The sequence below is a fragment of the Hirundo rustica genome, chromosome 5 (genome assembly GCF_015227805.2).
Source record: "Hirundo rustica isolate bHirRus1 chromosome 5, bHirRus1.pri.v3, whole genome shotgun sequence".
NCBI classification, from domain to species: domain Eukaryota; kingdom Metazoa; phylum Chordata; class Aves; order Passeriformes; family Hirundinidae; genus Hirundo; species Hirundo rustica.
This window is the reverse complement of record NC_053454.1, coordinates 29,707,031-29,733,442: the sequence shown is the minus strand read 5'-3', so window position 1 is coordinate 29,733,442 and position 26,412 is coordinate 29,707,031. Positions and strand designations below refer to the sequence as shown.

The 26,412-nt window shown below is 40.8% G+C and overlaps 1 protein-coding gene across 3 annotated transcripts; it reads right to left on the bottom strand.

Annotated features, from left to right (window-relative positions):
• Window positions 1-1,414: 1,414 nt before the first annotated feature.
• Window positions 1,415-25,318, bottom strand: PDGFRL (platelet derived growth factor receptor like). 3 transcript variants are annotated; one of them, XR_005701114.1, is made up of 7 exons: window positions 25,220-25,318; window positions 17,667-17,961; window positions 10,215-10,366; window positions 8,612-8,905; window positions 8,184-8,323; window positions 3,926-4,041; window positions 1,415-2,789 (listed from the first exon to the last, which is right to left on the bottom strand). XR_005701114.1 is itself a non-coding variant. In XM_040065777.1 (6 exons), exons 1-6 carry the CDS (start codon window positions 25,272-25,274, stop codon window positions 4,915-4,917), a joined length of 1,125 nt encoding a protein of 374 aa, XP_039921711.1. In that variant the 5' UTR covers window positions 25,275-25,318; the 3' UTR covers window positions 4,441-4,914. The 3 variants fall into 3 exon arrangements, 2 of the variants coding, with proteins under 2 accessions (XP_039921711.1, XP_039921712.1); XM_040065777.1 differs by lacking the exons at window positions 1,415-2,789; window positions 3,926-4,041 and adding an exon at window positions 4,441-5,103; XM_040065778.2 differs by lacking the exons at window positions 1,415-2,789; window positions 3,926-4,041 and adding an exon at window positions 5,346-5,508.
• Window positions 25,319-26,412: the final 1,094 nt, after the last annotated feature.

Below are 26,412 nucleotides of genomic sequence, written 5' to 3'. Positions count from 1 at the left end.
CTTACCTGCTGAAAAGGAAGCACTAATTTCCCCAAAATAGCAAGTCTGTTCCTGAGGATAAGCAAGATTTAGATTTGAAAACCAAAGAGAAAAATGCAATAATTGTAACTAGGTGCATTCTTAATTCAGTTCTCAAGAAGATTTAAGTAATTTGAGAATTCCAATATAGGTGGAGACACACTTGGCCTTTTTAAGCATTAGCATTTGTATTAACTTTCCTCAGAGTTGGCTAAATTCATCTGAGGATGAGGTGGTATCTGTGTATTTTATCTTACTAATTCTGACATACTTCCTCTTAGATTGCAGGACATTGGTGTTTTGAGGGTTCATCAGGGGAAAAATCCTATACAAGAGATTCTGTTAGAGTAGGGGAAAAAGTCCTGGCTGCTGGAACTGGAAGGATGAGGGTGTCAGTGTTTCTGGAAATATCACCTGCTGAATTTTGGCTCCAACAGGGTAATTGGATAGCCTTGCTCCACCCTTGATCAGACCTAAGATGACTGCTCTGTACCTACTAAACCAGGTTCAGCTTCAGACTAGTCTTAGAAAATACTACTGATGCTTACAGTAGCTTGGGCTCCACAGTAGGGCCAGGACATTGTTACACTGCTGGTGAGCTAATGCTGGTAGCTGGCTGAGTTTCCCTCTCCTTTTCAGTAATTTGGGGACAGGAATCAAGGGCATGGGAAAGCATTTAGGGAACTCAACGGGAGAACCACTTCAAACTGTTCTACCTAAGATTTGCAAAATCTTGGCTAGTAATGAACACAGACATAGAAACAAGACTGTTAACAGTGCTCTTACAGTAAGTAATTTCGTAATGTATTTAAACTTGTGATTGACTGTTTCATCGTTAAATTTACTTAAACTTCTCATAATGTAAAAGTTAAGGGTACAATTTCTAGGGAACATTATGCTTTCTTTTAATCTTTTTTAGGGCACTGTATATACCACTTGCTAGTGGTGTCACTACTTAAAATGTTTACTAGGAAGTTCAAATTTAATTATGAAAATCCTATGTTGGCTACAACTTGGCTTTAAGTATGTCTTGCAGCATTCTTACTTTCTGTGGTCAAAGTGATTTGATTGCATGTATTTGAGCTGAATGCTTTACAATAAATTTTTTGTACCGACTGAAGGATTTTTCTTCTGCTTGTGTTAGTCAAAGGATCTTTAATCTAAGGAAGAACATTTTTCCAACTACTAAAAACTCTTAGTATCTGCTCAGCACAGCAAAACAGCAATGGTGAAGCTTCACAGCACAAGTTATTCATGTTCAGCTAATCCTTAGAAAATTTTCACTTTGTTAATCCACTTGTATATCTGGAGAAAAAGATATATGGAGCTCGCTTGTGATTCTTCAGAACATTCTGCGTGTGAGAAAAGCCACAGATAGAAGCTAGCAGTGTAATGGGTCCTGTCACAAGGACACTTACCTAGCCACCAGTAAGAACTTTATTACTTTAGTTGCAGTGTAATGTCCTGAATGAAACATGCAAAGCAGAGTGCACAAAAATGTTTGAAGGTCAAATATTTTATAGCCCTTCCTGTAGCAAAAGCAAGGAAAGCTCTTCTAGGCTACCATACAGAAAAGTAAGTATGGTAGAGTGGATAATACAGAGACTGTTAATCTGTTCATAATTTATCTCTACAATGCAGGAGACTCTTCATGGCTAAACTGCTTGCAAGTAGAGTCTTTAAGGCTTTTATGAAGAAATGAAGACTGCTTGTATGTAGAAATCAGATTACAGAAATACCTGTTTAGTGTTCGTCCTGTTGGTCTCAACAAATTAAATAATTCTGCTGATCTGTAATTACTGTTTCAATGTTTTTCTCTGAGTTTCTCTGAGCTTTAAGTACCGTGTATTAGTAAAGGCTTTGTTCAATCCAGTAACTTTTACATATTTTGAGATTTTTTTCTTTAGCATAAGGTTTCCTTCAGGAAAATCTAGAAACCTGCTTACCATCATCTTAAGCTAAAGGTCAAGCAATTGAACAAGTGATTTTCTTCAGATATGCACCTTTACTCTCAGTTCCAACTCATGCTAAGTTTCAGAGGAAGCTACAGTGACATTTAACAGCTGTACCGTACAGTTTGTTGCAAACCATACTATGGTTCACCTTCAATACTTTTCTCAAAAGATCATTGTATGGATTGCACTGTATTTTCTATAAAATTTGAGGTGAATCATTTCCTTGAGCTAACTAAAGCCTTGATGTTTCTCATTACTAACACCAAAGACACTTCCATGTAAACTGGTATCATGCGATTCATGCAGGAAATTCCTTCTAGACAGTAACCATCCACTGATCTTGTCCAACAGCCAGGAAATCATTTAGGGCTGAGCTGCAGCTAAAAAGGTCATCATAAAGTTGGGATAACCACTGAACCCTTAAGAAAAAATTACCTTCTGACCATTGCTGCTGCCTTGGCCTTAGAAGAGCAGTGACACAGGTATGGAAATGGAAATAATAGCACTGGCAGCTTTAGGCATGTAACTTTGACAAGTCACTTACATTTCATTGCCAGGGCTTCATTCTCTTACCCTGTCACCATTCCTTTAGGTAGAAATGTGCAATTAACTGTGGCAATGTAACATCAGCTCTGCCCAGGAGGCTTTTGGTAAAATAAAAACTATGTAAAATACATAGTAAAAGAATTCTCATAGCTTTCAATTACAAGAATTATTTTGATCTTGGTGGGAGGACAAGGACAGAAAGGATGGACAGGACATGACACCCAGCAAAATTCTTCCTTAGAGGCACTGCTTCTGTATCAGTCTTGAGACCTGCAAGTGACAGTTACACATAACCATTACACCTCAGGAGAATACTCAAACAATGGATTTACACCATCTTTTCCTCTCCTGACAAAGTGCCATCAAGGAAATGATGCTTCCACTGTGCTGTTGAACAAGTGTGGGCAGATACTTTGAAGGAAATCAATTACTGAATTACAGGCTCAAATCCACTTTGAAATTCAAAAAGCTGACACAACTCCTTTAGTTCAAAGCGAAAGACATTGTTCTGAGAAACGAAAATGCTAAAAAGAATTAACACATTGCACAGCCTCATCTAGAATCTCAAGGACTGTTCAAGTTAATTTGGTCAGAATTTAAACAAGCCTGCATGCTACAAGGACATTGTTTTCCATTAAAAAAATGATACAAAGACCTTTTTTAGGTATTACTATGAAATTGTATAATCTCCATAATTCTTTAACAGATTAACCTTGCCTCTTACACCTTCAAAGTTAGTTCTAGAGCATGCTGTTTTAATTTTTTTTCTTTTTAGCTATCTTATTTTCAGAGGCCAGAGATGAAAAAAAACTCTTGGGGAATGCTCTCCTATTACATGCCTGTAATAGGCATGTAGCCTATTACATGAGACCTGCATGGAACCATTTCAGCCATTACCATAGGTATTTCTCTTATCAGTTAAATTGGTTTAGGTTCCTGCACGCTGAAGAAAAAGCATTCAGCATGCTTGTTTAATGTTTCCATTAGTTACACTACTGATCAGATCACTGACTTCATTGGGAAGCTGCCATTTTTACATTAGCACTGAGAGCTGTCATTATTCCAAACAGCGCTGTACACATCTGCTCAGAGGTCTGAATTATCTGGAGCACAAGGTTACCTCAGACCCTCAGAAGAAGAAAGCTTCAGGAATTCTAGTCAAATGCAGGCTGAGACAGAGGGAAGTGTGCAAACAAGGGACCAGCTCCTGCTTTGCTTCCTTGTATGATCAGAATAAGCTGGTTTTCACTTGCCTTGTAAATAAAATGGCTTACATTAAATTTTTTTCATTTCACTACTAAGGAGTAGATTTGTACTGAAAGTTCTAGCCCACATAAAGTTGGTGCTTGAGACTTAAAAAAAAAAAATTGCCAAAATTTCCAACAATGCTGTTATCGAGTTCTTACCTTCTCCTCTGGCAAGTTCTTTCCTTGTACTGGTTAACTGAACCCAGGCTGAGAGAAGCAGTGGCTTATTTATCCAGGTATAGCTCTGTGTAAATGAAAATATCTTTCCTTTTCTCCTAAGTAAATTAATACAATGAAGTTGAACTTGTTATTAACCTAAGAGGAAAGTCTGTTGTAAAACTGAACATTATTCTAATGTTTGCTTTTTTTTTCTCTTTCTTTTTTTCTGTAAATGTTAATATATAAATAAATGCAAGTTTTACCTTTAGCAACCATTATTTGCTACGTATTTTCCTAAACATAACACCAGCCATCTACAGAGCAGTGACTTACTGAGTAAACTACAAAGGTTGTAAGAATGCAACAACATAAGGAAAATCCACCATACCCAACTTGCTTACATGTCTCTGGAAATATCAAATATATATATTAAGGTGCTAGACGGTAATAATCTTCACCAGGAGAGAAAATTTTGTGTTTGTCTTTACACATATATGAAAATGAGCACACACATATTTATGGTTTCATAATGTTCAGAAATTTAATTATTCTTGCAAAATAAACAACTGCTATTGGCTAACTTTGTTACAAGGATTTTTTAGTTTGTTTTGTTGTTGCTGTTGTTTTAAACACGTACAGTACTCTTAATGTTAAAACTGCACGTTCCACACAGCAGGTTGACCTCATGCAAGAGTCTGAGAGAAAGACCATATGCAAAGAAAAGCCCAAAGAGCACCTGTTTCTAAATATGCACACACCCTATGCATGTTGAGACGTAAACTTTAATGCTTCATAGTAGTTTCATTAACTCACAACCGACTGCTGCTGGACAGAGTGAACTCTGTTGTGGCTTGTCAGGCTACTCAACATGGAATGCATTGACATATAAAAGAAACAGTGAGAGAGAAGCTAAATTTAAACATTAATAAAATTAATGGCTATAATGTCAAATAACATACAGGTCAGTCCATGTCCATTAGTCTTTCCTATCACTTTAGTTCAACTTTGGTAGCTACTGTTGTTTCTCCTTGTAGGTTCTGAGCTATACAAACATAGTTTCCCACATCTATGTCTTCAAAATCCTCCACAAGAAGAACACTCTTTGAGATTCTTGTAGTATGTCCAATTCCTCTGTTTATCAATCTCCAGAAGTTTTGAATAATCACAGGCCTTCCGGACTGTTAAAAAAAAAAACAAAACAAAAACAAACCCACCCACATAAAAGAGGTGATTCCACAAAGTAGATTTAGTGACACCACCCCATCACCCTGCAGCAAGAGGTTGGAGAGTAGGAGCCTATATCCAGAAGTCAGCCCTAAGTGAGGGAACTGAAGGTGTCTGGCAGTGGCAGCAACATTCCTGCATTAAATATTGTACCAACAGGCTGTGCCAAATAAGGATAATACAATGGCTCTTCCACTCCAAGCACAGGTGCTGGGCTTGCCTAAGCTCTGCCTGGAGCCTGCTCATGAGCTCAGTTTTAGGCCACTTACTAAGCCTGCATTTGGGTACCTGATCAAATAGGTGAGGTATCCTGGGGAAGGTGTCAGGATAGATGTGTGAGCTCATTTTCAGACTTCAAGCTGTCTCAAAAAAAAGGCAGCAGAGGCATGAGTTAACTGACTGAGCTTTCATTCTCTTTTAGCGCAGCAAATAGTTGTAAGTCACATGATGAAAACTAATTCCTCCTCTAGTTTTAGAAAATGCTACATTAGATAACATATAAACAAACAGCAACAATTCTCAAATACTTCTGAGTTAATCCTCACATTCCAAAATATGTATGTAACTTCAAAGCCAAAAATACAACCCCTCAGTGTTTATATAAAAAAAATGGGGTTTTGGTTGGGTTGGTTGGTTGATTGGTTTGGGGTTTTGTTGTTTTGCGGGTTTTTTGTTGGTTGGTTGTTTTTTTTGCTTTTGTTGTTGGGGGGTTTGTTATTAAACAAAAGGCGCCTTTTTTTTTTTTTTAAACTCCCATAAGGGAGTTCTCCAATGGGCTGGTTATGAGGTCACACTGCCTGGCACCTCAGAAGGTAAAAAATACTGGGTAAGAGAAATTGGCCCAATGACACTCTCTTTTCTTCCAAAATCCAGCAGCTGCCAGTCAGCAGCTTTAAGCACACTGGCTTCTGCTATACTAATAACTGGGATAAAAATGCAAGAGAGAGGTTTCTGTGTGGAAACCATCTTTCCTTGCTTCATGGCATAGATGGATTAAACATTTGAATATGAATGCTACAAGACTTAAGGTAAATGTAGCAATAGGGTAAGTAAGACACTTAGGCAGAATCAAAGCTACAATCTCACATTTGCAAAATGACCAGTACAAAGGCAGCTCCCAGCCTTCCTGAAACTTAGGGATGAGTCACAATGTAGTCAGGGAATGCCTAGGAAGTGGCAGGCATTACCAGCTTTAGAAAAAAAAAAATAATAAATTCTTGGCAGTTGTAAATGTAATAGAAATTCTTAAACTTTTAAAAGTAATTAAGACACTTAGCAAAGCACTACCTCCTGTTCCAAACCTGGAATTTAGGCGCTACCTACAATCAAGTAATACCGCACATTTAATTCAAGTTTAAGTTACTTCTTAAATACAGTAAGTGGAACTTCCTTCACCCTACTGAAAGTGAAGGTAAAGGCTGTGCAAGGTGGACCCTGCTTGCCCAGTTGGGCTCTTGCTAGTCTCTTTTTCCTCAAACTAACTGCCTTCTGCTTTGAAGGCTGTTGCATGGAATCAGATTATGGGTGGATCTGAGAGCATTCACAGAAGGTGAATGAGCGAATGCAATTGTCAGGGAGTGGCAAGGGGAAATGAGGAAAAAAAACAACTGAGTGGAAAAAAAGCAGAGGAAGAGGTTAGTGACTACAGAGATAAAATGAGGGTCTCCACAATGCACCATACCCAGGGACAAGCAGGGATTAATGTGCTGCTTCTGCTCAAGAATCTTTCAGTGGGTGAGAGCCCAGCTGCTGGGTGGTGTGGGCTGGGACAAAACTACCACACAGCTGCCAGTACTGAAAGCAGCAGCATGAATGGAAACATCCAGTCAATCTCAGAACAACATCACTCCTTTTTCTTGCATAAAAGGTCTGTATGACCAGGAACACCGATGGTCCTGTCTTTTCTCCTTCCATCCCACCGTTTTTCTTTTGCAGTATGTGAACGCTCTCAGTAAATGTTAAGTTTCCAACAAGCATACAGTGCTTGCACTCTGACATTTACTTGATCCTTTTGTTGGGGCAGAAACCCAAACACAACTCTCCCCTCCCTATCCCCAGGCACAGCTGGAGCTGAGATAGTTTACCCTAGTGGATAAGCACATCAACCCTTTCCAGGGCAGATGCAGGCCACAGGCCAAGCCTCTCTCACCCCCGTAGGTGGGTGCAGTGAGAGGGTGTAGTCCTCTGCTGATAGTGTGTGTGCCCTGCACTGCAGCTCTAGTATCCATAGCAAACAAGGGAGATAACTTGCATGCTTTAGCTGTTTGTATTCAATCACTGCTAGAGAGGTGTAAACACACACGTGCCAGCATGCATCAGGTGCTGTAAAACCACCGGGAGCAGCTGGGCCAGTAACAGCCAGCAAACCAGGCTGGGGGCAGCCTGGGAAAGATGCAAAACGAGGGTGGACACTAATGAGATAGAGTTTTGGAAGGCAAAGCTGGGCCTAGAATGAGGCTGATTAAGAAATGAGCTCCTGTTGCAACAGGTGAGGGTGGTTAGAGGGAAAAGAGAGGGGACCTTCAGTGATGCGTGCAAGAAAAGAGACCACGGATTCACACTGTGTTTCCTGTGGATTCTTTCAGATGAGGCTGGGCAGAAGCAGATTCTGCTTCTGGATATAGACAAGGTTAAAAATTCTGTGCTTAGATAATTTATGCACCCAAGCCATAGAGAAAGAAGGGATATCAAGTGCAGGGACATCTGCCTTGTGGCTTGCCCTAGAACAGCCTCCTGATGCTGGTTGGCTTTGAATCCTGTCTGAGGCTTTCTTTGGAAATGCTGCCAGAGGCCAAGTATCTCTGGAATGGAAATCTGAGGGAGGAGGGAGCTTTGCTTAATTTGATTTTCACTAACAGGGCTCTCCAGCTCCATCTCTGGTGCTACTTCTCAGGAAGATTCTCAGGGAAAGATAGGCTGAATTTGAAAGGGGATATGCTGCCTCCTCCTGCCAGCATGCCTGAACTGGCAAGAGCATTCAAAACGCTGCCTCTGTGAAGAACAAACCATTTCAGGCAGGGCATACACCTCTTACCTCTTGCCCTGGATACTGCCACCTGAAGTTCACATCCACATCTGGCTCCCCGAGGACTGTGCAGACCACATGAACCCTGTCACTGAGCCCAGCCCTACTGGATGACACCGCAATTGAGGTTGAGGGCGGGCCCTTGGGAACTGAGACAAAGACAGTGTTTAGAAACAGAAAACTAGCTGCTAAAGTTAAATACACTGATAAAATTGACAGTCAATTTTTGACTCCGTTTGCTTAATGCAACAGGTGTTTTACACCTGCAGGTTTCCCCTCTAAACTGGGAAACACTGGAATTTAAACCAGATAAACGTTTTATCACACAGACTTTTGATCAAGATTTTAGAACTCACATTACTTATCTTACTTTCTAAAATTATTTTCTTAACGTCAGCAGAAGAGTCAATTTAAGCACCAAGAAAACGGCACTTTACCTTCCACGTACAGTAGGTGATATCTGATGGAAATCTGAGGTGCTCCCCGTGACTCTGCTTTGCAGTAGACAATACCTTTATGATCAGAAGTAGGGTGCTGGAAGACAAAACCCTTCTTTGCATCATAAATTATATCAGTTCCATCTGTTTCAATTTCTTCTGCTGGAAATTCCCTGTGAAGAGTCACTTTTGCTGAAGGAGTAGTGACACGGCATGGGATGACTGCGGGTTTATCTGGGTTCAAGTAGACAATCTCAAAATAACTGGGAGTAGGTACAAAAAGTTCCTCTTTGTCTGTGCAGAAGAGTTGACATAATTACAGAAATATTTACATCTTGATTTAACAGAAAGAAAAGTACATTTGACAAGAGAAAATAGCTGTGAGCAACATTTAAAACAAAAAGAACAAAAAGCTTTGGCTTAATTTTAATATGCACACACAAAAGAAAAAAGAACATTGCTTGCATCAGAAAACATTAAATTGAACCTAAAAACAAAGTATTTTTTTAATCTTAAGAAAAATCTTTGGAATGTCTTTTAGTAAGCTTCCAAATACTTATCTGGATCCCATCACCACTGGTAAGATGAGGACTACATCCAGAAAAAAATACACTTTTTGAAGCTACAGACTTTTATACCTTTGCTTTTAGGCAAAATGTTTGATTTACTGTCCTAAGTAGATGAAATATTAGTGCTCTCAGAATCACAGTTGAGGAGTATTTCCATAATTGGCATGGAAAATGGAAATATAAATCTGAAATTCCTCTTTCTAGCATGAGCATTTACATAATAATTTGACTGAAAAGTTTATTCCAGCCTTTCTAAGGAATGTATCCCAAAAACATTAAGCACTTCTGTCTCAAAGTCCAATTTAACTCCAAAACGTATTGAAAACAATCCTATCTATCTTAACATTTTGTAGTAAAAAGGTTTTCTAACCACAAATACTTTAGCTCTCATGAGGCATCAAAGGTTGTTTTGCTATTCAGAACTGTTTCCAGAAGAAAAAATGAACCACTTGATTTCAGCTCTGTTGTACCAAGCAGCAGTAAACTGTGCACAGGCTCTGATGGATATCACATGCACTTGAAGAGTGTTTTGCCTCTCCACATGCCATAATGACTCCTCAGAGAAATTGTGGCCTTACCAAGGTCAGCAAGATCAAGTTTTTTAAGGCGGTGCAAGTAACTGGAATAAAGTGGCAGTGAGGGAGAGTCCATGGGGTCATCTGAATGCCATGACAAAATGAATCTTCTGCATAGATTTATTTTCTTTATCAAGACACATTCTCAAGAATTAAAACATTTTTTATTAGTTTTGTAGAAAATCCTCAGAAAGTATATTACTAATTTCTAAGGTATGTGCTTTTCATTGCATTATCAGTTACTTTGGGTATTTTGCATAATCTGTAGCGAAAATGGACTCAAAAAAATCACACTAAGCAAGTAATTTTCTGCCTACCAGCACAGTCTTCCTTAACATCCACTAAAAATTGATGAAAACTGTAGCAGTAAAATCTGGACAGTGAAATCACTGATGCAGCTTTATTTCTGTCTTACCAGCAAATATATTTCCATTAATAATCCCCCAGTGAGCTAATTACCTGTGAAAAAGATGTATGTTGACCCTGTTTTAGTCTCATCCTTCCTGCATTTGTTACCATCGCACAGCTGAAGCCAGCAGCTGTATTCACCTGTGTCTGCCGCAGTGGAGTTTGCAAGGATCAGCTGACTATACCTGTCAAGCTGCTTTATGCTGTGGAAAAATAAAAACAAGAGGCAAAGACAAGTACAGATGTATTTCCTTGTATATTTCTGTCAGCTCATTTCCACTTTTGATTTTTTTATTCCTTCTCTGCAACTCACCCCCTTCACTTTCAAAGTTCTGTTGCAATTTCTACTTTTGCTCCAACAGAGACTGTTTACCTGAGTAGTTTTACTGATTTTAACAACACATAAGAGCTTGCAAGCTCTTGTCTTGTATAGTTAATTTCTGGATTCCTTCAAGTCTCCATTTTGAAACTGGGCTGTGACTGGTTTAGGCCGTATGTTCATCTATGTTTTGTCCTAATTTGTCCACGTACAACCCTTTCCTTCATTCTACAAATCAACCCACATGCATCTCAGTCCTTTTTAAATACTGTAGCACTGCTTCAACAGTATCTAACAAAGATAATTCACTAGTACTTAGTAGCAGGTACTCAACTGAGAGTTTTTTTAATAATTTCTACCTGCTTTCAGTGCGAATGCTTTACCAATCTTGAGCATACTTGCAATACCACTTGCAAAGAGCTGCTACCTCAGCTTGGATTTATCCTGCATGTTAAGTCATTCTGCATCACCTGCTTCTGTGGTCTAAGTCAACTCACTGGAGTTTCCTTCACACTCCTTGGCTATTTTAGAGCATGACCCTGAGAACTGCTGGAAGTGTACTGGCAGTGCCATCACATAACTACACAAAATTCAGCCTGTCTGATTATTACAGACTTGATTTGCCTTTTTTCCCCTTCTCCTGTATTTCCCAGGCACATCTCTCCGTGGATTGACATTTGTAAATGTGCAAATATTTATAACTGTGTAGACATATACACAGACAATCCTGACAATTTTTCTAAGGGGCAAAGGTCCTGTCTTATGAAATATAGCAGCTACAGCCTCATCTTGTTCTTTTTCTGTATATATTTTAAGGTTTACTTTCCGGGCTCTTCCTGGCAGACAGATGGTGGTGTGATTGGCAGTCTGCTGTGTTGACTTTTGATGGATTGCAAAAGCAATGGCCTAAGAGTACCAGTTCTCAGGGAGCACTGTTAGCACAGCCATGTGGCAGTGCTGATGCACTCTGCTGCAATCCTTAAAAATCTTCTTTTCAACCAGCTGCCTTTCAAGGTAGTGGTTCTAGGTCATCAAGGGTTTCCTGTTTCCTTTGCAAGACAATGAGTTACAAGGTAATTTCTTTTCTAACCAAGTCAGGAATGACTCTCCAATTAGATATTTGATAATGAACTCCTTTTTACTGTTTTAAAAGGGGGTTGGACAAATATACAGCTTGCATAAAGTCTGAACAGCTCTCATACTCATTCAGCTGTGGGTTTTTTTGAATATTTATTACCCTCCTAATTCTTACTAATGTGGCAGTTATTCTGTAAGGCAGATACCCAACTGAATCATTTATTTCTGGGATTAGCACCTTTGAAGAAATTTTTATCCTCTAAAACACCTCATGAGTGAGTAACAGCAGTACTACAAACATGCCTGAGTGTACTGTGTTAGCTAAGTGCTCTGTTTTGCTTAACTCTCCATTGTAGGCAGAATAACTGTCTAAACAGAAGGCCACAACTTCAGCTGCATGTGCTTCCCAGAGGTTCTGACTCCTCAGGTGTTCTGCTAGCAGTTTGCACAACCACCAGCAATCACAAACAGCAGTTCATATAACCCAACATTCAGCCTTCAGTCAGACCAGCAGCTTAAAGATTGAAAGCACACCAAATACACACCTCAAACAGAGATAACTGAGAATTGCATTTTCCAGTAAGCCCTTAGACACCATTAGTACATGGATCCACACAGGGCAGTTTTGAGGCCTGACTCAATAAACAGGCAAATCCCATTTCCTATCCACATTTGTCCTACACAACCTTGTCTGATTCCATTTTTTTTAGAATTGTGTAATATGATGCAGTAGCCTTTCCATGTTTAATATATACACTACCTTACATTATAAACTATCTTCAGTTTTTGGATAACATTTGAGAGATTCCTATCTGTGCAAGAGAACATGCTGTGTATCATTCCCAAAAGGAAGAAGAGAAAAATCCAAAGCATGTCCTAGTCTGTATTATTACTATTTAATTTCCCAGTGCACACTTCACAGGCTCTATGACTACCTCAGAATAAAGTGTTTTCCAAGTATCAAGTACTAAATATCAACAAGACAGAAATCATTATGCCATTACACCTTTGTCTCCAATCATTAATGCACACACTGAGCTATAGCTTGAAATCCGAACAGATAGCAAAATAAGGTCAGAGTTAATTAATTATTATACAGTGTGTTCTTAACTGAGAACACGCTATCCAGTAATCAATGGAAATAACCTAGCAAGGTAGTCATCCACAAACATGCAATAACAAAACCTGGCATCTGAGAGTGCAAGTGTTGAAACTTGAGACATGACCATATAAAGCACACAAAACAGGTCCTAGAAAATAAAGTATGAATGGTAAATTCTGCAACTGACCAATATTTCCAGATTAATTTATTATTTTGTTAGTCTTTCATTAGTATTTCATTAGTATTACTATTCCATTTCAGATGCTGGGAAATCTGACCCAGAAACCAAAACTTTGCTGTATTGTAGATGTCACAAATTAAAAACATTGTGTATACTAACATTACCAGACTGTTTAAAGAAACTAGAAAAATAGCCCAAAATATTATTCCATACATTCATCTTATTAAATTTTATTTAAAGTTCAGAAGATTTTAGCCAGAAAACTATGCCACATTTAGAAGCCAAAATATATATTTATATAGAAAATATATATAAAGGCAGCATACAAAGCAGTACTCAAAGAGCATCCACTCCTCTCAAGCAGCTGCATTCATACTGACAAAAGAGAGCTTATCTCAAATACATGCTCACTAGGACAGGAACATAACATCTCGCTGTTTTACATAAGGAAAAAATCCTTAGCTTTCAAACTTCAAAGCTCAAGCAGCAAAATCAAATTCAGTCATACGCATGAGCACAACTGACATCCCATTACGCCTGTGGGAGGCTGCATTCAGTGAAAGCAGTCTAATTTCAGTTTAATTTTGGCCCCCACCACACCCAGTTCCCTCAATATTTTTGAGAGTGCTCCTGTCCAGACACCCTCCTCTCACATGAACGTACATGTGACGTACATCCAGCTGTTTGTCCTGCTTCTTCCATCAGAGCAGCTCCATTTCATAGGAGTTTCCTTATCAGATGGAGTTAAATGCAGCTGGTCTTCAGCAGGGGAGAGACCCATGCTCCAGGCAGCACAGAGACTGTATGAAGTCAGAGCAGCTTTCTGCTATAAAGCTTTACTAAAAGGAAAATGCACCTGCCCTTATTTTTATTTTCATCCCTCTCATATGTTGTAGATCCAGTTTCTGGGCAAGCCTCCAGTCATTAATTTGTTATTCATAGTCTTACAAAACAGTATTCAAACCCTTCCATACTGGGGTGCAAGAGTAACCTCTGATTAGTAGTTAACACCATCAAATGTTTTTGGCCAGTTCAGCCAGCACACAAAATTTTCAGACAAGTATTTATGTGCTGGACAAGGAAGAGAGCATTACAGATAATAGTCTAGTTCTGAAGTGTGCCCTTAAGCTGCGAACCATGTTTGCATGATTTAAGCTGTCTCCCCAGAACTGTATTTCATGCTACAATCTCTAAAGCTAAGTAAATTATTTCAGTGTGTACTGTTGTGTACTCCAGTTAGAGCAATGGAAAGGCAGAATTTCTGCTCCAGAGAATCCTCCTCCTCCTCCTTTCACCAGCATCTCTCACTCCCTCAGATATGGTAATTTAAGCGCACGTAACAGCTCCAGACCTATTAAAAACCGAGACTCTCTAGTACAGCAAGGAAAATATTTTATTTACCAGCTTGGCGAGTATGGCTACAAGGATAAATTCAATGGAAGCATAGCCACTAATACTACAGAAATGGCTTTCTAATTAAAATCTTCCTCCTTAGAAAAAGCATATTGTCCCCCAGGTTGCTGAAGTCTCCTTAACATAAGGGTGAGTTAAAAATGAGGTTAAGCATAGCATGGAGGCAAAACATCTGATTTTTATCCCTACTTCTTTTTGCAACCACCCATAAAAAATACATTACATTGATGCTAAATTTAACTAGCTGCAAGCCAAAATGCCAGAGTAGTTGAATCTGCACACCCCTTCTATTATTTAAGGGAAAAGTAAGAATTGGATACCTGAGCATCTGTTGCTATAGGGACATTAAAATGAACAGAAGAATTGTAGTCATTTGTCCCCAGCAACTGCAAGGATCTCATCACCAGTGTCTCTCCTCCTTTTCACTTTTCCTCTGGCACACCAACCCACTCCTTCATTTTCCATTACCTCCTCTTGGCCCCATCACATCTCTCTGCTGCCGCTGCCATCAATTCTGGTTTGCACCAGTGCCCCAACTCCAGCAAGACCCGCATGGAAATCTAAGGTATAAAAGGCCCAGCCCAGTTAATTAGCTTGGGTTTTGCCCCACACCTCACTAATTGGTAATGAAGGGAGTATCTTATTCTTGGTCTTTAAGTACTCAAAAAATGTTAGAAGATACTGGACATATATCTACCTAGACAATTAAACAATTTCTGCTGTAGGTTATTATTTGCTAATAATTTTTCTGATTTTCCCCCCTCTGCCCTAGATTCAGCGTTTTGTTTTAAAAGAATTACGGTAATATATTAGTAATTTTTTTTTTAATTGCCTATTGCAGTTGATGCTTGGTGCACAGTCTTGCATATGCCATGAGGAAGATCTAAGCTTATCTTGCAAGACCATAGCTTTGCTGACCTTTTCTAGTGCCAGCTCACTTACAAACGTTGCCAACTGAGCTAAGTAACAGGGTACCCTTATGGTACTTCCAGTTAAACTCCATCAAACCTTTCTGAAACCACAGAACACAAATTTCAAATTTCACATTCTATACAGCAGACTTTGTTCCATAGGCACCTATTAGCACTATGGCAAAGACCTTGAGATAATTACCAAAGCCGTGCTAAAAATGTGATGAAAATGTCACTGCACAGGATCCTGTGGTCAATGTCTCTGTAAATTATTACTATTCAGTGACTCTGAAATCTGCTTCTAATCTATATTTTCAATTTCTCTAGTTCATCTTAGGATCTTCTGCTTGCATTCAAAACTGCCTATTTAGTCAAACATAGCCTTACTGCTTTAACAACTTATTTCAAAAGCAATGACCGTTATATTTCAATACAGATCCTTAAGTATATGCCTTACCTTGTTCTAAAAGAAAATACATACTTAGGCAAGTTACATCCACCCAGTCAGAATGTTTTATAGCACTTATTTTGTGCAGCGTAACTAACTTTTGCTGTATAGTTAAATCACTGTTAACTTGACTGAGTACAGAAATGTAAATTGCTGAGGCAACAGGATCCCAAGCTACTTCAAACTGGAAAACAGAAAAATACACAATCATTACATTCATTTTTCCATTTTGTTTTCCAAAACTATCTCAATTTCTTGTATTTTGTTCCACATGCATCAACAGAGAACACTTAATTTTGCATGAGAGGAATAGACAGTCAAATAACCAATTAAGAAGCACCCAGATTCCTCTCCAAAAACCCTGAATACCTGCCCTGCCGTCTTCAATGCTAGATTCTGACACTCAGATAGCGTGGCCTCGAGGTCTACAGACCAAATCACACCAGAAACCTATTTGCAACTGCACAAAACATTAAGACAGACTTGAGAATGACAATGACCACCACATACACACACACTCCCTGTTGATTTGCACATCCAGCTCTGGCTTGCTGGGAGGCCAGGTCTGTAGTGCAGCTAATAAGCGCCACCTGCTGAAAGAAACCTGGATAGAACAGTATTCCTTGCAAAATAAGCAGTAGCAGTTTAAAGCAGCCACAGGATCTTCTGACAGATCTTGCTGTGATAAGCCCACAGCAGGAACTGGCTTGCTGCTGTAACTTACTGTGGCAGAAGCCTTGCACTCAGCCAGGGCAGCTCTTGAATGCCTCAGCCAACAAGGGACAGGCAAGTAACTGCATGGAGAACTGCCTCGTGAATTACAGAAGGATGTGCTAGAGATCACAGTGTGTAACTGCCATTCAGCAACACTCCTCTTGGGAAAGAGAAGTGGAAAGAAAAAGAATCTGAAAAACTAATTAACTGGGAGCGATTTTAAGGTAACATCACACCTGTAAATAAGTGAATAGATCACTGAGATTCAGATAACCTGAGTTACTTAGAGAGAGCAGACACACTTGTACTTAGGAACAACAGGACAAGAGCAGCTGATACCTTGACTCATACCTCTGTGCCTCTCTCACTTAACAATCCAAGAAAAGCTCCTAACAGTTCTTTCTTTGGGTATCAATCACAGTGCTTCACTGCCTTCATAAAACAGCCAGTGAAAACAAACACTTCTCAGAGCAATAAAATGCTGTGGAAGACATCCTTAAACTCCTTATATGCCCCTCCTCTTTCCAATACAGAACTAAATCACTACATTTAATCTACAGTTAGCTACATGTACTACCCTCAAAAATCAGGAGGGCAATGTACGGAGAGTCTCAGAAAAGATGTTCAGAGCAACAGGACATTCACATGGTGGGGCAGTCAGTTCCCCCTCCTGCTCTTAACAAATCTTTATATGGTTTTCATTAAGATGTCACAAGATGACAGAAAGCTTTCCTCAATTTAAAGTGACAATCCTCAGCACTAAACTCTGATACAACACAAGCCCTGCAATTTCGTTTTGCATGCAAAGGCAACTCTGACTGAACCACTTGCTCCTTAGCATGAAGGCTGGTGTATTTTTTGCTAGTTAGGGGATGTGGGTTTGAGTCTCTTCAGGAAATTAACCTTACTAACTCATGTGGTAGCCACACAAGCAACGAGTACAACCCAACACGAGCAGTTCTCTGCAAAGTAACGGAGTTGGTAGTGAGCACCTGACATCCTCACTCACACATCCTGAGAGTTTTACTTTGGACCAACCCTAACGTGGTTCCTTGTTCGTGGTTGGAGCATAATGGTGAACATCATCTTCATTTTAGGTTCATCTGAAGGAAACAGAGTTCACATGCTGTAAGAATATCCCACAATGCACATCACAAGGCAGTAACTGGTGATGACTAAAAGTTGCTCATCCTTTTTGCTGACACTAAAAACTATCAGAACATCATGATTGTAAAAATGTAAACAAACAAACAAACAAAAACACCAGCGGTGTTGAACACAGTAAGGAAAAAAAAAAAAGTTCTGGATTTTTCCTGCAAAAAATGAAAAATCGCTTACCTGAGTCTGGAGTCTTTAAAGGTGTCTAAATAAGTAGGATAGTTCCAAGTAACATTACTCCCCTTGCATCGTAGTTCTACGCTTTGTCCTGCAGCCAGACTTAAGGTGGCAGCTAGTTTCTGGAAATTACCTTTATCCATCACCTGTGTCAGTATGGACTGGGACTTCAAAGAGGAGTCCACAGATTCTCTCTCCTTTGTTTTGGGGGTCTTTGGTTTTACTTTCTTGTTAACAGGCTTAATTTTGTTTTCTCCAGGTTCTTTGGGACGCTTACTCTTTGCAGGCTGTCCAATAACTGGTAAAATAAAGAAAATAAGGGATGTTACTGATTAGAAAATGTTTATATAGCCTTTTGGGGAAAAAAAACCCTTCCTTATTATCCCAGAGAATAATGGAAGTTTTGTTCTTCCTAGAAAAGATGCATAAAATTTAGTAAGAGTTATTTTCCTTAAGTTTTTGAAGTTTGCCATGACCCATTTTCCTGGGGAAAAAGGAAAAAATAAAGAGAGCTTTCAAGAACATGTGGAAAAACTATACTTACATAAACAGAGAAATATGCAAGGTATGAAAACTACAAATGGTAAGGCAAAGAAAACCAACACTTCTACCTGCAGCCACTTTTGTCATTTCCACCTCCTGGTGTTGCCATGTGGCACTCAATGACACACAAGCTCCCCACATTCGTGTCATGTCACGTCCCCATCACTTCTGCACGACCCCTTCATGCACTGCACTTCCATAAGGGAAACATGAAGAACTCACAAGTGTAGAACTGATATATAAAAATACTGATAGTGATACAGTTTTCTTCATTTACAGTAATTACTGAAATGCAAGTGATACTTCAGTCACTTGAAGGTGACTTAAGTTGTCACTTCTCCATAAGAGCCATTTGTTTTGACAGTCCAGATTAAGACAGAATCTTATTTAGAGACAAACAATAAGAGATTTAATTACATCCTAAAGGGAACAGGGATGCCCACTTGCCTTAACAAAGGAAGTAAAAGAAAAAGTGAGGTGTCTCAAATATTTAAAAATAAAAACAAACAAAAAAATCCAACTTCAACTGACATCAGGAAGCACAGTCCTTTTGTGAGCCTAAAACTACTTTTGCCAGACACCAGAAACACCACTAACTGTGCCTGACAGCTAATTCTTGTTTTTCACATGAAAATGCTGACGTACTTCATTGTACAAATCAATCAACAAGCTCCCTCTGGGATGAAAAACTCAGCATACTCATACACTCAGCACAGTTAAAACTGGTACGGGCTGCAAGTATGAACAGCAGGACTTCCAGATTCCTGGCACTGACAGCTCCTGTGACACTCCTCAAACCCCAGCTGGACACCTTGCACTTCTCCAAGTCCAGGCTGATGTAGAACACATTGTTTTTAAACAACACAGTGCCTTGTGAGCACCAATTTTAAAACCAGGAAGTTCTAGCATTTTTTTCCTTGCCTTACAATAGAAAGGCTACAGTGGGTCAGGCCAAAATTATTTGCACTGAACACCACCTAGTGTCAGATGCCAATAAGGGAACATGGCAATCATCTCTGCTCCTTTGATACTACACTCCTAAGCTTCCAGGAACCTTTAGCTCATGGAGTCTGTGAACCACAGTTGTCATCATTTTATTGTGCTTGGCTGTTTTTGGTTTTGTTTGGTTTGGGGTAGTTTTTTTGTTTGTTTGGGGTTTTTTATCATTTTTTGTTTGGTTGTTGTTGTTGTTGTTGTTTTCTGTTATTGTTGTTGGGTTTTTTAAACTAAATTGCCCTTGGATGTTTTCCTTCATTGATTCGTCTGATCAGTTTTGAAAATTGCACATAAATACTAGATGTCTTCTAGTTTTTGTATTAAATAAATAAATATCCATGTTTTTCCAGCATGCTCTCCAACACATATACTTTTACAAAACTTGAGCATTTTTGACTCAGATTCTTTCCAAGTAGAGTAGACTGACAAGTTCTACTCTGTCTAATTGTTCCTGTTAAGAATATGCATCTTAAAACAGTTCAGCTACACCACATCTGGGTGGTGGCAAGAACACAAAAGCAGACTGTACACCAGGTTCAAGGAATGCTCAGGTCTAGCTGTACATATTAATGGTGTCTTCTTTCCTGTTTAAACAGCTCATTACTTTTCAAGATAGCTATATTAGAAGTTGACTTTTTTTAAAATAATCAAGTGTAATTCCAAGATCACTTTCCTAAACAGGAACTATTGGTTAAAAATTCATAAGCAGAAAACCATCAAGGCATACATGAAGTTAGAACAGTTTGTGTTATTCAATGTCTACCAACATGAAATTTGAAGTCCTATTTTCCCTGCCCAGTCTTTTAAAATTGAGGGATATTTCTATAACTCTTTACAGACAGTTTTATTTTCTTTTAACAGATACTTAAACATGCTGAAAAGCATGTGCCTTACAAGATCCTTCTTAAATTAAACTGGATAAAAGCAATTCTATCCTTATTGCAAAAAGACTAATTCCTGCTCATTATTTCCTATTAGTTATTGTTCCATGAGAGGTCTTCCCTCATCTCACAGCACATTGGTTCCCAAGGAATTAGGCTTAATGAAAGCCTTTGGGAATCTCAAATATCTCAACCAATTCATCCATGGCCACACTCTTACAAAAAGTCCTCAGAGAACCTGAGGGATCTGAAAAACAAAACTTCCCAAGGAGGAAAAAAAAAAAAAAAAAAAAAAAAAAGGAGGGGGGCCTGTAGGGCAGTATGCCAAAGCCATACTGACTTTTCAGCAATTCAGGAGTTCAGTTTACAGAATACAGACATCTGGCTTTGTGCCTCTGCCTCCCGCAAATATTGTAAAATACTGGGATATTCCATTTCCCTGGAAAGGTATACTTATATGATATGATATAGTGGATATCACAATCAATCCAGTTGGAAAAAAACCTCTGAGATCATAGACCCCCCAGCCTTTGACCAAAACCCACAATGTCAATTAGGCCATGGCAACAATTGCCATCCACTCTTTCCTTAAAGGCCTTCAGGGACGGTGATTCCACCACCTCCACTGGCAGTTCATTCCAATGTCTGATCACACCTGCTGTGAAGAAATTCCTCCTAATTTCAACCTGAATCTCCGGTGGCCCAGGCTGAGGCTCTGTCCTCTTGTCCTGTCACTCGCTGCCTGGGAGAAGAGGCCAAACCCCACCTTGCTAGCACCTTCTTTCAGGTGGTTGTAGAGAGTGATAAAGTCACCACTGAGCCTCCTTTTCTCCAGGCTAAGCAAGCCCAGCTCCCTCAGCCACTCCTCATAGGACTTACTCCTCTAGACCCGTCACCAGCTTCATTGCCCTTCTCTGGAAAAAGACGGTAAGTTATGACAAACCGCTCCTGGGTTAAGGCTTCACTAAATTCAGATTCCAATTTCTTTTACACCTCAGGTGTATATCATAAAATCACGACACTTAAACAGTTTCCGTTACTAATTTTCTCTCTCACAAATTCTTTTGACATATTACTGAGATGTCCTCTAATGACCCTCCCCAGAGAGAAAAATTCTATTTCAGAGTCTGCTCTTACAGTGCTTCGTAGGATACTGGACTCTTGAGTTTCTTCTATGCTTATTATGTCACCATTTTCCAGTAAAACCTCTCTAAGCACCTCCACAGTGAACATGGGTGCACACAGATAAATTTTTAAATTTTACTTTCTATACATGCTCTTTCTTATTCCCCATTCCTACAAGCCATAAAAATTCTGCAGCCATGATCCCTGCCCCACCATGGTACATCAGAAGAAGAAAAAGGCTGATTTTATCCTTTTTTAAGCTGTTTCTTAAACTCTTTTCGTCTGCTTTATTCTGGTTTTATATTTAACCCACACATGAGTTAAGGAGCCTCCTCCTCTTATGTAATCCCCACCTTCAAAATTAAACACATAAGTGGTGTTTTTTTTGTCTTTTATTGTTTTATTGTTCCTGCAAGAATATTAGAACTACAGTCTGGCTGTTCCACAGCAACATCTGAATCCAATTACCTGAGTTCTGCTCCAGATCAAGAACTGCTGCTCTTCTGAGGGGCTCTCTGAATAGCAGCTCTAAGTGATTATTTGTGGCATCCAAACAATTGCATTCTGCATCACACCTCGATGTGTGTGACACAGCCCATGTGAGGGGAAGTTATTCTTCCTTTGGCTTTTCTATCCAGTCTTTGCTGGCCCTCTGATTTTCCTTAGCAGAGCAGAGCAATCCAGTCAATTACACATTGGGTGGTCAGTTACCAGGTTGGTTCCTCCCCACAGGGCTGGTATTTCAGCCCTGATGACTTTTACCATCAAAACCCACCAGGAAACAGATTTAACACTGAAGTTTTCTTCAACACATATTGCCACTTCCCCCTCAGGTAAGCTGCTCCATCTTAGTGGAATTCCATCACACTACTGTGCCCTAGGACTGGAAGGTTCCACTGACAGGCCTGATAAGCCTTTTGAATAAGCATTCCCATTTCAAATTGGCCATTCCAGTTCTTAGTTGAACATTCCAGATTACTCTGTAGCAGCATACAAGCTTTGGTTCAGCCATCCTTCATTTTTTTTTCCCCCCCATCAAACCCTACTGAAATTTATTCAAACTACTCTGACATTCCCACTACTTTCTGCCAACCTTTATCCTGACACTATTTCAAAGGCACATGGATTCTGCAACCTCACTCCTAGGAAATGCTTCATCCCATACTGTGTACTCTGCCACACCTAGACTCTGCCTTTAAGAAACTGTTAAAGACTCTCCTATGCAAGCTTTTCAATTTTAAGTGCCAGAAGCCTGGTTTTGATTTTCTCAAGATGAAGTTTTTTCTCTCCACACAAGCTCCCTCTGTTCCGTGTTCCTGCAGTTCAGCAAGTCTGAACACTGTCCTCCTACACCACACTCCCAGCTGCTCAGAGAGAGCTTTGTCCGCCAGACCTTGTATTTCCCTGCAGGTGACAGTAGGGGCGTTTCAGGAAGCCCATCAGACAAGCTTTTATCTTCCAACACAGAAAACGTGGTCCTGCCTCTGTTGTACCTTTGGGAGAGGTGAGCTCCCAAGCAAGCTGTGGCCTTGCTCCCTCCCAACACTCCCTTGTAAGTCTGCCCAGATACCGACTGACACCACCACTTCTGCACCTCACAATCCTGTCTTCTGTCACAGCTGAATTAAGTGTTTCTATGCAAGACAACTAAATTAACTGCTACAGTATCACCTAAGGTAAAGAGGACATGAACAAATCCCTCCAAGAACACAGAAACCCTCACCAAGAATCTTGCATTTCCTTACTCAATTTGCAAGACTTTCCCAAGAAAGGGAACAAGGTCAACTAGTCCATTTATGCAAGCACATGAATATGCCACGTTTGGGATATTTCACTGTCTCACTAGAGGTATGCACTGAGCTCTCACTGCTTTAATAACATTGCACTGCCTAATGTTGCACTGCTTTAGTGCAACAGCACTTATTATATATAAAAATATAATAAAATTAAGAGTTATAAAAATATTGAGAAAATGCCTCATTTCTACCTCTGATCAGCTCCTAAAGTTCTATGTGGCACTGTACTAATTTCAGCTGCAACAGTACATTCGAGGTCCCTACTAACTCATCATGCCAAGCTAGGAGACAATGCATCCAGATGTCACAGAAATGTATCATGCACGACTTCTGCTCCTGGTTCACAGTATTTATCTCACCCTACCCTTTAATGTTTGCCTACCCCTTGTTCTCACAAATGTCACACACGCAACAATTTCAAAATGGGTGTTAGTTATATAATTCCAAAAAGCATTAGTTTTTTTATTTGAGACATCACCTAAATCCACATGCATATTCCACTGGTCTCACAGCTGCACAGGTCATAACTGGAGACGGCCCCTGATCTTCAAGTGTCAACATAGAGAACTTGAGAAGAAGCGTGTGAGCATGGTTTCCCAAAAGTACAGCGGAATCATGTCCACTGTTCACCATTCCACAAGGCAGGCCCCACGCTACATCTTGGCACCATCACAGACTGAAAACTCTCTCAATTTATACTGATCAATTCTTCCTTGAGAAAAAAATAATTTAGGTTTATGTGAGGTTACCAAAAAGTATAATTAACCTGCGGGATTACTATGTGAGGAATTACTGTTTGTGATTACAAGTAATGTAACAGAACAGGCTGGACACATCTCATTATTTGTGATACTTCAAACAAAAAGTTAAATCATCCAAACACAGAGCCAATCTGGAGGGGCATATTTCATTAGGACATAAATTAATACAAGATAAATTAGGAAGACTATTTTGAAATTACAACTCCGACATTAAGATTTCTACATTTAGCTTTCGACAAGAAATTCTTATTAAATATGCCAGGTTACTTTCTCCCATTGCTAAGCTTTTGGACGGCAGAGCGAGAAGCACCCAGTCACACCTCAGTATAAACATGATAAACTGACCAAAACATAGACTTGGGAAATCTTTTGCCCAAGTTACAATTCATTCTGTGTTTTTACTGTCTACTTCCCAAATAGAAAACACTTTTTTTGATGTGGTATACTCACAGACCAGATCTTTCAGCAGAAATCCTCTCCCACACCACTCTGATCTACAGTGCAACTCCTCTGCATGTAGTTGTGAGAAATTAGGCTGGAAAAGACTTCTGGAAGTCCCTTCCCATCTTTATTTAGCTGCTCTGAGCTTTGTTCAGCTGAGCTCTGACTTTTCCAAAGGCTGGAGACTTTACAGCCTCCTCTGACAAATTCTTTCTATGCTTAACAGCTCTCAGGGTGGACGATTTTTTTATGTTCTTACAAGAATGTTTTCCTTACGACCTCCTGAAGTACCTGCGGTAACTGCTTCTGCCTTTCACCACTCACCTAAGAGTCTGCCTCCTATTTCTCCCTTCCATGGGCTACGCAGGCCTTGATCTCCAAGCCCTTCCACAGTGTAAAACAATGGAATTTTTGTTGCTGTTGAATCTTCCGCATAAGTATTAATAAGTTCATCCACATTTTGCAAGAGGGGAAGAGCCTCTCTTTTGCTAGTTAAAGCCTACGTAAATCAAGAATTAGTTATCAATGTCCCTTCCCAAAAACTTGCCTTTCCCCACCAAGATTCTCTCACAGCCTGAAGCAGGGTTATGAGTAAAGTTCGATGCTCTCAATCGAACAACGATGCAAAAAGCCCAAACTTTTTTTGGTTGTTTTCTAAATCCGAGAACCGCGTCCAGCGCTGTCCCACGTCCAGCACCGTCCCCTCCTCGGGCGCCACACGGGACTGGACGCGGACTTTAAGGTTTTACCCCAAAGAGAGAAGACGGCAGGGGCAGCAGGGGCTGCCGCGAACGCCTCTCCCCAAAACCCAAACCCGCATTTTCGCCGGAGGGCTTCACGATGGCCGCACACGATGCGAGCAACCCGCCTCCCCTCCGCCTCTGCGCAGCGGGACGGGAGCCCCGCCGCCCCCTCCCGTGATGGCTCCCGCTCCTGTCCCGGGGACGCAACTGGGAAAAGGGAAGCCCGCGGAGCCTCGCAAAGCGGAGGGACCCGTCGGGGCGGCGGCTCACCGTGTGGCAGCGCTTCCTGCAGCAGCAGCAGGCTGAGGAGCACCCAGAGCCGCATGGCGGGAGCAGCCCAGGCGCGGCGGCGGCGGCGCGGGCGCGGCTCGGGGCGGCCCCGGGGCGCCTCGGCGGGGAGGGACCGGGACCGGGACCAGGGCCGGGGCCGGGGCCGGGGCCGGGGCCGGGCCGCGCCCGCCGCCGCCCTCCCGCCCTTTCTCGCTGGAAACGCCGTGTGGGGAGCGGAGAGATGGCCGCGAACCTTCGTGGACACCGGGGGGCGGGTGTTGGTCGGCGGCAGCCGCCCCTCGCCCTGCGAGGCTCTGCACAGGTGCGGGTGTTTGTTGGCTGCCCTGGGGCCCGCAGCCGTGTGGGCAGAGCGGAGCAGCCAGAGCCGCGCGGGCTGTACCACGGGTGACTCCAGGGGTGCGGGTAGGGCACTGAACACTGCTGGCCTAAGACAGCAAAATTACATTTTTACGTCAAACTGTTGCACTCGTACCAGTCTGGCACACCGAAGAGATTCCCGATAGCTCAGGAAAAGCTACCTCACTGTGGAAAACGGGAGGTGTCTCTCTGGTCCATCCTGGGGCTCCATAGGCCATGACACCGTTTCCGTGGATGCCTGTGTGACGCACTTTGAGAAGGCGCACGTCTCTCTTTGCTGCTAGCAGAGAGATGAAAGTGGTAAACTTGATGTTTGCCGCGTTTATGTTTCTGCCCACAATGAGCTGTAAAAAGCCATTCCTTGAAATTTGAGGGTTTCTTTGGAGGAGAAGGGAGAGGAAAATCTGGCTGGAGGGGCCACAAAGGTAGATATAACGGGGAGAAAAATAATGGCTGTCAGAGATCACAGGCAGACCTTGTTCTAGACACAACTACAGTTGAGTGTGAAAAAAAATAAATAAGAATTGTGTCCCTGACCACAGCTCCAGGGCCACAGCAGATGTAAGAGCAGCGTACTTACAGATTACTTAAAGCAAGCCTAGGCTTCATCTGCATCCACAAAAAAAAAAAAAAAAAGTTAGAATGCTCTCCTAGCCTACACATACATGCAGAGTTTGGAGACTTGCTTGCCTGACCCTGCTTTGAGATTTCACCCTGGGGCAGCTGGTTGGTATAAAGAAGCCAGTAGGGCGCATTAGTGGAGTAAGATGATGAAATTTCATGATCTCGTTTTCATTCTGTTATCAGTGTGTCCT

Coding starts and splice junctions, on each gene's coding strand:
- PDGFRL (XM_040065777.1), bottom strand. CDS start 25,274: ATGCGGCTCTGGGTGCTCCTCAGCCTGCTGCTGCTGCAGGAAGCGCTG. Junction 10,367..17,666: donor TTTAAAGACTCCAGACTCAG/GTAAGCGATTTT, acceptor ATTTTTCCACAG/CATAAAGCAGCTTGACAGGT. Junction 5,104..8,183: donor GGCAGTATCCAGGGCAAGAG/GTAAGAGGTGTA, acceptor TTTTTTTAACAG/TCCGGAAGGCCTGTGATTAT.